This window comes from Poeciliopsis prolifica, unplaced genomic scaffold (genome assembly GCF_027474105.1).
Source record: "Poeciliopsis prolifica strain line A6 unplaced genomic scaffold, Auburn_PproV2 SCAFFOLD029, whole genome shotgun sequence".
Classification (NCBI taxonomy): Eukaryota; Metazoa; Chordata; class Actinopteri; order Cyprinodontiformes; family Poeciliidae; genus Poeciliopsis; species Poeciliopsis prolifica.
This window is the reverse complement of record NW_026562404.1, coordinates 3,483,855-3,495,340: the sequence shown is the minus strand read 5'-3', so window position 1 is coordinate 3,495,340 and position 11,486 is coordinate 3,483,855. Positions and strand designations below refer to the sequence as shown.

Below are 11,486 nucleotides of genomic sequence, written 5' to 3'. Positions count from 1 at the left end.
CCTTTATTGTCAAAGCTGCTCAATAGAAACATCTGTGGTACATTTATATGTAGCTGCTCCACTTACCATCTCTTTGTTCAGTGGTTAGAAGAAAAAGAAAACTGAACCTTAAGTAACCACCAGCATGACGTTGGCAAAAGTTAATGGGGCAGAAAGATTGAAAACACACCTGGTGTGGGAGGAGCCTGATGATGCAGAACAGAACTAGACAAAACCCAACACAGCTTGAAAAAATTATAGCAAAAAACCCACCAAAAAGCCAGCCAAGGGCATAATCACATTTAGATGTTGATATGTGTCTTATTAATAGTAGAAAACCTGCCCAATAACTTTCAACCAAGAAAATAAAAAGTCATTATAGGCCTCTGAGATTAGTTTCTGAAATCAGTGCATTTTTTGTTTTTAACTTGCATGGTTCAATCACTAATAGAAGAATCCCATGACACATCTTAATCAGCCATTGTCTATACCCATTTGTCCTTGCACAGTGGCAATAGGTTAGGTACCCGTCTCTCCAGTGGTCCCTTGGCGAGAGGCGGGGTTCGCCCTGGCCAGGCTGCAAGTCAATAGCAGGACAACATGGAGAGACAGGCCACCATGTTGGCCTGTAAAGAACGATTTAGAGAAACCAATTCACCCAACAGCCATGTTTCTGGGCTAAGGGATGAACATGGGCTGGAAGAAGAGTGCTGCTAACTGCACCACTGTCGCCGAATACTAGAAATCACTTTTAGATAGGATTTGCTATATTTGACAGAATAGCCTGAGTAGGCAGAAGGACAAGTCTGATCCAATAAGAGAAGGAACACCCCAGATAATGTGAAATAATCTTTAATAGATACTTACAAACAAATTTACACGAAGTAATACAAATCAAGTGGAAGCAAGCAAGGAAAAGTAGGGTGTACTACTTATACACATTTAAAAACATACAAGTTTATGATATGGCATTTGACAAACTGTTGGCAATCTTCCATTACGTTTGTGCAGCACTCTGTAGATTGTCGCTTTCTGTTAATATGGTGCTTTAAAACCAAAGTTTATCAAGTGAGGCACCTACAAAGCCAGCTTCCAAAAAACCCTGACCCCCAGCTTTACACTTCATAGACAAACAAGACATAATGGTTCATGGTTTTCTGCCAGTGGGGCCCAAGAGTTGGCAAACATTTACATGTTCTTTTTTTCCTCCTTTCTTTGTTTTAGTATGTGCAAATCAGTGCTCAAACATGGAGATTATGAGTTTTAAAAAAAATGCTCTTGGGCCTCAACAGCACATGGTCAAGAACTACTGCACTAATAAAAACAAGGAGTGACAAAAACGATAATAAAAAAAAAGTTTGTTGAGAAGAGTTTCCTGCAGGTGCATGCTACAAAGAATCACAGTGACATTATCTTTCTGTAGAAGACTGCTGATGATATTTCTGCATTGCAGCAGCTGAGCGCATACGTCCATGTTGCAGAGACCGTTTAAGAGCAGCACATGCAGTGAGTGACCTGTGCTGCTCTTAAATGGACTCAGAGCACCAGTAACTCTATAAAATGGTCATCAACTCTTTCCTGTGTCATGTGAACAGCGAATATATTTAAAAACCAGCTCTAAAACCCAGAATTTTATAATGCTTAATTTGAGACTGATACAAGTGTACTGCCATCTTGTGGTCACATAACAGCGGCGCACTACTGTGTGTACTGTGTTTTTGGCTCAGTGTTGTCTCAGCACAATTTCATTCAGATTTCCAAGGCTACAAAGACAGGAATGCATAACTCAAGCTTGGAGGTCACAGAGATGCCACATTACTCGACAAGCCAAAAGTGGTTCACCAGCACGGTGACTGTCAGGGCATCAGTTGGATCAGTGTGTGCATAGTACTCAGTGATTCCTGATTTTACAAAGTTAAAGATTACAATTGAAAAGAGTCATAAAAACAGGATAAGAAACTCGAGAGGAGTTTTGCAACTGACAGAGAAGCGTACTTGCTGATTAACGCGGGCGCCTATATCAGTCCTGGAGGCTTCAGTAATGCTGCCAAACGGGTTGAACCCAAGGACGATCCCAGAGAAAGAAACAAGGGAGTGCAGAATGTGTTTCGTCAGTCAACTTCGTCATTGGTAGAGCAGGTAGTTCTTGAGAGAGGCTGGCAGGGGAAGTCTGTGGATTTCACTCAGCCGGTCTCTTCCTAACGCCACTCTCACCGAACGCCTACATAGGTCCATCAGTGAAAGAGGTTCAGCTAGGGGAAGACAAAAGAGGCAGAAGGGTGAGGAACAGGATCGGCTTGCCGGGGCTGTGTTGTTTAAATTGGTCAGCAACTGTTACCTTCTGTTACCTACATAAGAATCAATGAGAATAGTTACAGTAAGAACTTTAAACTGCACACCTGCTTGGCTTTGTAAGCACTACATCAAGGTTTCAAATAAAATAAAATAAAAATCCAAAATTGTCAGCTGGCTGAAAAAAAAAAAGACATCATTGTTTCATTCCTTATGAGAAAGTTAAATTCAGCAGATCAAAATAGTTCAGGTTTGAAGCAGCTGAACCAGAACAACGACCATAATGACGTGGAAACTAAAGGGCCGTCACACATCCTTCAGGTTAAAGTTGGATTGCTTCGTTGGAATTAGCGGCATGTAGATTCAGCATCCAAATAAAATGAACACAAGTTCCCCACACATTTTGATCCCATGTCCAAAATGGTTGAAATGTTGATTCCATTTGTTTCTTCTCAGTTAATTGGCTTAAAATAATATGTATTAAAAAACAGCCTGGTACAATACTCTTTAGTTTTACAATAATTCTGCACACCATCAGTTGCTCACCAGCTGTGAACACTGATATGCTTATGTGGGAAGAATTGTTTCAATTACAAATAAAATTAGATCATCTTGTACTTCTCACGCCCCATGCCTACTTGCAAATAAAATCAAGACTATTTGAAGTACAATTGTCTTATAAATTGATGGGAGTAAGAAATATACAAAAACTCAAAGGATGCAGTGTGTACCCACTGTAGGAGTCGGGCCCACACAGACAAATTGTGCCCCACATTTGCCACCAGCTGCCAAATCTATCCAGGAAGTAGGTAGATTTTCCAGCTGCAACCTTTCTGTAGGACGCATCAGTCAAACTGTCAGATAAAAGACTTGGTAACTATTGTTCTGATGAGGAGGAGGAAGAAACTAACTGCAGCTAAGAGGGTGTGGGTTTTTATCAGAGTTCAAGCAGGCCTGTGTTGGAGCCACACTTGTACAACGTCGTCTCCATGTCTACCTCTGAATAGGGAGCATTGCCAAGTCTGAAAATGGCTTCCATCTTCAGGCATGGGATCGACTCTGCTCTTCAGCTAAAAGAGAGACTGTCACTTCGAACTGTAGATTGCTGTTGTGAATAAGAGATTATCTGTGGTGCTTTTCTTGCACAGGCACAAAACTAGGTCAAGGGATCTGAGTCAAACATAAAAATCTAATGAGCACAAAGCACTTGGGACAGATGGGTAATGCACGGTCTGATGTGCACCAATGTTTCCAGACCAAAAAGATGAAAAAATAGGATTAATCCAGTTGTAGTGCATTTGCTTTAATCTCTGTGATACTGAGCAGCATCAGTTTTTGATCCTCAACAACCAAGAACCTCTTGATATTTCACTAATATCTATTCAGGAGGCTGTCCAACCAACTACTGGAGCCAAAGGAATTGGAATAAAATAGGACAGTCCCCTTGAAGACCAATCTTTTCAGTGAAGAGTCCTTCTTCATAAGGACACATCAACCCCTGACATGATGAAACAGCAAGTCGCTGAAAGCATCGCATAAATAATTCACCTGATCAAACTGCAAAGCACATTGCAGATAATTTTGAGCTATAACCAGTGCATAAGAAGGGTTTCACAGAAAAGTCCTGCTGTGCTTTGCCTGTTTTGATGTGAGGACAAGGCATGGACTGTTCGACCTTAGTTTACAGCATCAATAAATCCTCTGATTATAAAACCTCCATACAGTCACACAGTCGCTCATGGCAACATAATATGTTGAAACATTTACAATTCATACTTACGATCAAGTCCATTTATGTACCGGATTCGTATTTCACAGTGTCCCCACACGGCGCTCACTATTGGGTACAGCTTCTTGCCTTTGAGTCCCCTAAAAGCCACGCCGAGATAATGTCCATCCACTATGTAACCCAGAGTGCCCTCGTCCATGTCCAAGACCACCAGGAGCGAGTCTGGTATTATGAAGGTGTCGTCTGGCTCCAAGAAAGCCGGGTAGGTTTTTCCTGGAAGGTTCTTGCCATCGTGGTAGAGTTTACTTCTGCACAGGTCCCAGCCCCAGGATTCAGAGTTGCTCCCCACCAAAGCCGTGTACCCCACAGAATGCAGAGGGGCGTCGCTCGTCCCAACGCCAACCACCGCGTGCGTGCCCCTCTGACGCATGGCCCAGTTGATCTCCCATACATGAAGTCCCCTCGTGTAGCCAACACGCCCCCGGATGGCGTCGGTGCTCTGCGCCACAGGGTGCCTATGGAACACCAGCTTGTTGTCGTCCTTCACAAAAACATTGAGGGAGCGGTCGTCGTTGTTCCATGAATGCTGGATCTGAGTGTCCAGGCTGGCAGGTGGCATGTCCAGCAGAAGGTCCAGACGAGAAGGCTTGGTGTGACTCAGGGCCTGTAACTCCAATGTTAGGGGACTGAACGCCGGATCCCGCATGTCAATAGTTTTAATGCCACCTGGGACTTTCTGCCCCATGCTCCAGGTAGGTATAGCAGCTCCTCAATCCCTACCTCTTCCTCACCCCCCCCCTGCCTCAAAGACTAATGGGGGGAGTGTTCAGCCTCGGAGCCTCTCCTCCGCCGGGCTCCTTCAACCTGGGATGCGTCTGATTTGGACCACCAAGATGAGACCTTAATGACCAGCCTGGACAGTTGAGAAATGAAAGCACAGAAAACACGTCAGGAAGTTTATTTTTCTTGTGTGTAAACTTCAAAGGTGAACATCAGGAGTAGAGAGGTGAACCGATCAACATTTTGTGGCCAATTTCCAAACTGGAGTGTCTGCTTTTAAAAACTACAAACATTTAAATATTTTTCTAACCCTTAGTGTGAGTGGTCATTTGGACAAGGGGTTTACTATTATTTAAACCAGTAAAAATGATTATGGTATTAAGATTTGAATCGTCCTTAGCATATTATTTTCTCAATTAGCATTACTTACAAACACCAGTCTGAATGCATTCCCTTGGTTGTAGAGCTTTGTAGTGACTGATGTTTCTTGGAAACATTTAGTTACTCCAATTACAGAAAATTTAATAACAGACAAAGCTAAAAAAGATTCAAACAAGTGTGATCAGAAAAATGTGATGAGATTTATAGTGATAATCATAATTTCTGATTTGTAATTGACTGCTGTCAATTTTGACTTTTAATATGTTCACCACTGTTGAATCCTTGAGACCTTAGATATTTAATTATACTTATAAATATGATCAATTAGTTACTTCATATAAAAAAGGGGGAAATAGCTACACATCATCACTGCAGTCAACTTATCTAAAAGGTATAAAACTTACCAGCTAGAATACTGTAAATTTCAAGGATATTTTCTTTGAAAGCCGGGATTATATCGATCAGTGGATATAATCAGTAAATTTCATTTTCGGTGCAGGTCATTTCAGCTGAGGCCTTTTCTGTTAAAGATATTTCATACAATGTACAAAATCTCTGGATGTGGAATATCCAGTCACATTTGTGATGCAGTGGGTGAGTAAATTAATAAAGGTGTGCAAGCAAGCCATGAACTGTTTTACTGCAGTGCTGTTTAATGAGTTAAAGTTTCTGTCTGCTGCTGCTTTATGAAGCGCCAGATTATCTATGTTTAGTTGTCTCAGTCAAATTATGTCTGCTAAAGTAGGCTTTAAGAGTTTGGAGATGAAACAACACAGAAAACGTGAACTGAGGTGAAACTCAGCCAATTTAGTGCTAGTCCTATGCTGTAGTGCTGGTGACTGAATGTTTCACGATTAGTAGACATGTAGCTCATTCAGGTGATGCACTACTCCATGACGTGGGTGTGCGTTTATTTCCATATAAAAAAAGGTGACTCATTCTGATATGCCTCTGTGATGTAAAGGTGATAACAGCTTCTGTGCTTCCTTCAACTTTACACTTGAACACCTCATAAATACTCAGAATAGTTAACCGTGCCTTCTGGCGTCATTAGCAACTTCTACACTTCAGAGTGTTACCACCACAACCCAGCATCCAGGGCGTTTTCTGGCTACAAAGGGCAGAACAAACTAAAGTCATTTGACTCTAGTCCCAGCAGATTTCTTTTTGCATCTGTCATGTAATTCCAAAAACAAAAGAATTAGATCTAATGTTTACATCTACCAAGAAACAGTATGTTTCAACTGAATCTGGTTAAAAGCGGGCAAAACCCGAGAAGCTGCAGAGCTGCAAGTAGCCTCAAAAGTGTCTTTGTTCTCATGTGATTCTTGGAGAGAGGGAAAAACATGTTAGGACAACAGTGTCCCAAGAAATCCTGAGACACAACCAGAAAACCTGCGTCTGCTGTCGTACAGCCCTTAGAAAGCTGTAGAACTGTCAGCATAATGCATTTATGAATAACTCGGTTTCGCTTAATATCTTGGCTTGTTTGACAATGTTTTTTTTCCCCCTTTTAGCAGCACACCACAACGTGAAGCCAACCCAGAGGAACAAGATCAACAAGTTTGTGTTATTCAAAAGCCTAACGTCTGTTAGCCAGAGATTAACTATGATAGACTGAATTATTACCCAAATAGAGGAAGCCGTTTAAACTTCAAACATTAATTGAGTTTTCCAGCTGATGTGAACAACAGTCTTTAGAAGGACGAGACTGAAGCTATGTACTGTACACAACAAGCTTCAACACGCCAACTTCTTTGTGTGTTTGTAAAGAATTTGAGTTGGCAAGGCAATTTGAATCATATGCCACAACAGACAGAGTTGAAGCATTATTCTTTGATTCCAAGAGACTAGACCAGATCTTGCAACAAAAACATATACAAATAAAAAAATATAAGATGATTCTTAATACAATTTAGTATTTTAAAAAGGCAAACATTACAAAATATATACATTTTAATTGCTGGAACTTGAATGACAGCCAGATTTATGAGTTCTACTGTTAAACTCTACAGCTTTTAGAAAACTTTAGAAAGAAGAATTTTTTTTTTTTGTGAATTTACAACAAAACATATCTATGAGGAATAATGTTGTCTATGGAGGCTTGCGATTTTTAAAATTGTTCTATGTAAATAAAGATAAAATTGGGTTGCATAGATATGGCGAGAAACATCTAAATCTAATTTGATTAAGACAATATAATGAAGTTAGTTTTACTAACCAATCAAATAGCCCAGACAGAACACTTGACATAATCTGAGGACATGAATGTATCAACAACAGAAAAAGCCCAATACATGTAATATATGACAAACTAAAACAAATTAATAGAAATGTTGGGGTACATTTCCTTATAAGGCAACAATATTCTGCTAAAATGAAAGTGAAGCATTCCCCAATAACAAGACTTTATACATTTTTGTATTTTTATCTAAATAAAGTACAAAACCATTCTTTCTGGCAAATATATGGCTTCTCATTTTCCTACCAAATACCAAGAGCAGCTCAGATGTGACAGGACACAATTTTTATGACTGAGGTGCTAACACACATCATGCGTTCATTTTACGAAAAGATCTTAGACAACACATCATACATGAACGTCTTTGGATCAAAATTTCACTTTACAGTACTAACTGTGGTTTGCTTTTGCACCAAATGACCCATATAAGAGCATTCAAAGGAGATTTTTATGCAGGTGCAGGTCAATCTGTGCCTGACTGTACAGCAGTGCCATGGTACAGAGCGTTTTGCAATGTGGAAAATTATGCTGCTGGGAAGGCCACTCTAATTAAATTGTAGACAAGAGTTCATTGAGCACCGCCTTGGCTCTTCTAATGCAAGTAAACAACCATTTAAATGGGTCATGTCTCCTCACTGATTGGAAAACAGGAGGGAAGAAAAAGCAGGCAACGGGTGGCCTGCATTTGAATGTAAACCATCTTCTTTTCATTGGCTGTCCAGCATTCACAAAGAATGAAACATGTTCATTTTCACAACCTTTGGGCAAGGACTTTACCATTATTCCTCGTGTCGCCACTTCTTACCTTGTAAAATATTACAAATATAAACACGGCAAGTAGTTAAAGCTGGCTTGTGGCTCGCTTAGTTTTGCAGGCTAAACTCCTGGCCTGACTGGGGCTCTTGGGCCCCTGGTTTGGGTTAGAGTTGATTACAATGCAAGAGGAAGGGCTCATTGAATTTGCTGAGCCAAGGAAACACTTGTTTTGCATGTAAGACTCAATTTAAACTGTGCCCAGTTTAAATTGGGCAGATTGTTGATTGGCGCATTTGGGTAAAAGTTTACCAAAGTCATTATCCTTTTATCAGTGAGAAGAAGAAAACTCTTGCATGCCATTTAGCTTACCAGGGCACACAATCTTTTATCTTGATAAAGCTAAAAAAAATATATATATAAAAAAAGAAGAAGAAGAAGAAGAAGAAATACTTTTACTCAAAGTATACAGTTTTACTTTTAAATTGTACCATACCCCTATCCCAATTAGTTTGGGAAAGATACTTTAATTTCCCAGATTATCCTATTCTGACACTTCCTGACTGCCTTTGTGTTCCTTGTTGTTCAAGTTTAGGGATGTTTACACCAAGCCCTCAGGACAGCTTACATCAAAGACTGCACAGATTTTACTGATAAGACAATGCGGGATCAATAGAATGAGGTAACATTTTCCCCCGTTTCTTTTAGACGTGTTTAGTCTTAAAAAGAAAACCACACGTGTCACCCTTTATCATTTGCCCCACAAAACCAGTGCTTTTACGGTTCTACAAAACCTGAAATACAGCTATGAACCATTAATGTCTACCTGAACATTGTGAGTTTTAACAAGATGACATTCTGAAAGCTGTTCATTAGGCTCCCGGTTAGCTACTTCTACCTTCTTTAACTTCTACTCTGTAAACAACGACACTTCCCGTTTAAAGCAGGCTAAGATACTCACCTTTTCACACAAAAAAGTTTGTTACTCTCCGTCTGTACTACCGGCTGGGAAAGACTGAAGCAACTCCTTGAAAAGTTGAACGTAATTTGAAATATTCCGGCTTGTTTTGTTGAAGCGTATTCGTTCAAATAGGAGAGTAAAGGACCATCGGCGGGCCTACTAACCGCTGAGCTTGCCCTGTTAGCCGTTGCTCACGCAGGCTAATCGCCACACGAGCACTCGTTGTTCGACGGGTTTCCAAGCGAGTAAACCAGAACATTGGAAACCATTAGTTGAAAGCCTTGTTGCTTTTTAGCAGTTTGCCTCAAGTCAAGTCGCGTTCTGTGTTACATAAATTGGAAAGACAGCGACACAAACCTGCTATGGTTAGCATAAATAGCAACACGGCTAATGGTACCAAGAGGCTACGAGGACAGAACACGGATCTTTAACCGAGCTACACTGAACGTTAGGGAACCGAGAGTCCTTAACTGCCAACCGTTGTTTCCCCGACACCAAATATGTATTTAGGATGTGAAGAGAGGAACACCGAAAGCAAAACAGATGCTAAAATGAACAGAGAAAACCGACCTTGTTTCAAGTTCCGAGGCGGTGATTAGCAGCAGGAAACCGGGGTCGGGTTTCTTCGTCTACTTCATAGCAGTTTTTCTTGCTGTTTCACCTTTTACCGTGTGAGCCCCCGACATGAATTAGGTGAAATGGTGATGACTGCTCTGACATCGCTCGAATCACGTGGTAAAATGCTCCCAGCTGCACCAGCAGATTAGGACCTCCCCGTGACGATCTGCAGCAACACGCGAGGTTCTGCCTGCAGAGGTCAAGGCGGAAGCAACGGATCTCCGCCATATTGCGAGTGGCATTTCCCTTTCATTAAAAGATACAGAGTTATGAGTTTTCCCAGTTACATGATGCCATTTCATAGCACAATCAAGTCACCTTCAGTTGTTATAAAAATGCCGCATATATCAAATGTGACTTAAAATTATGGCTATGATTTGACTTTGTAATGTTCTTGAAGAGCTTCTCTTCCAGAAACTCCAGCTTTTTTCTGACACTCCTTATTCAGGAAATAATCATGACATCACTCCTCTATTAACTCTTCAATATTTTTTTTTACCAGCGTTGCGCTGGGAAGCAGCTCGTTCACCAACTGGCTAGTCTTAAGGAGCAGAGGCAGAAGATGGAATGATGCAGGTCCGATGAGGAGCTTCATCCTTGAAGCCAGCCCTTTGTCCCACCAAGCATTTTGCACTGCTGAGTGGCTGCTATGGGAGACTCCAAGTATATATTTTTGAGAAAATAACATTATAAGATGATGTAAAGCTCAAAACCTTCGATTTTGCATAATATTGCCCATTTAAAGGAAGCTACTTTTTGTAGCTTCCGGGCTCATTCAGTTGTTATAAAAATGGCAAACATATTACAAATCTGACCTCATAATTTGACATGGTGAAATTGGACCTCTGTCTGTTTAAAAAGCTCCTACTTTTCAAAACCCCACATTCATCAAGGCATCACAGCAGTGCTCCTGGTCCTCAGCAGTGGCCATTCTTAGGAGCCGTGGACTGAGAAGCTGCTTGCCTGATAAGCTCAGTAGATACAGTTCCACCAGGTGTTTGCTATTTACTGCTGCCACTAGTCTGGTGGAGTTGAGTGTGGGAGGGGAGGCGAGTAGGGACAAACAGAAGTAGTTCTTTGTGTAGTTCTTGCTTTTTATTTCTTTCCTTCACAGAAATCCAAAGCCATACTTTTTTCTCCAAGAAAGAATGCAGACCTTCCCCCATCAAGAAACTACAGAGCAGACCAACTCAAAATACTGCCACAATATTCCACACTGCATCTTGCAAATGTTCTATTCAGGAATCAACTTGCCATCCTCTGGGCCCTGAGGCCCCCCTCCATCCCCACAGCTCTACGGGAGGCGCTGAAATCTGCAGTCATCTCCATGCTTCCCGTTGACTTCCTCAGCTCCTTCCTCCCAGAGCACAGTCAGATGGATTTCAGCAATGGCCTCATTTTCAATAAGATCAGCACACTTAAAACTCCAGAAACCAATAGAGATTTTCTATAAAAACTTACCTGAAGTTCAGTTTTCTTTCTGGATGAAAGTATCCTTCCATGCCGTGTCAATGCTGCCTCACCTTTCTTCCTATAAGCAGCTTTTTTGCCCCATTGAGAATGCAACAAAGGCTAAAAGATGTGATGCAAATGATTACCTAACATTTTCTTTCATACATGAAAAGAAGATTTATGAATTTTTTTCAGCAAAATCTTAATAACTCAGTTTCCCACAGCTTGTGAAACCCAATTACCTATCAATGAACAGAATGATCTAAACATAACCTTCATGATCTGGACAGCCAGTCCAG

At 40.9% G+C, this 11,486-nt stretch overlaps 1 protein-coding gene across 2 annotated transcripts; it reads right to left on the bottom strand.

The window, feature by feature from the left end:
* Positions 1–815: 815 nt before the first annotated feature.
* spsb1 (splA/ryanodine receptor domain and SOCS box containing 1) lies at positions 816–9,906 on the bottom strand. Of its 2 annotated transcripts, none has more exons than XM_055049866.1 (3): positions 9,688–9,906; positions 4,052–4,913; positions 816–2,231 (listed from the first exon to the last, which is right to left on the bottom strand). In XM_055049866.1, the coding sequence occupies exons 2-3, from the start codon at positions 4,743–4,745 to the stop codon at positions 2,104–2,106; spliced, it is 822 nt and encodes a 273-aa protein (XP_054905841.1). In that variant the 5' UTR covers positions 4,746–4,913; positions 9,688–9,906; the 3' UTR covers positions 816–2,103. The 2 variants fall into 2 exon arrangements, with proteins under 2 accessions (XP_054905841.1, XP_054905842.1); XM_055049867.1 differs by lacking the exon at positions 9,688–9,906 and adding an exon at positions 9,118–9,657.
* Between the last annotated feature and the right edge of the window lie 1,580 nt (positions 9,907–11,486).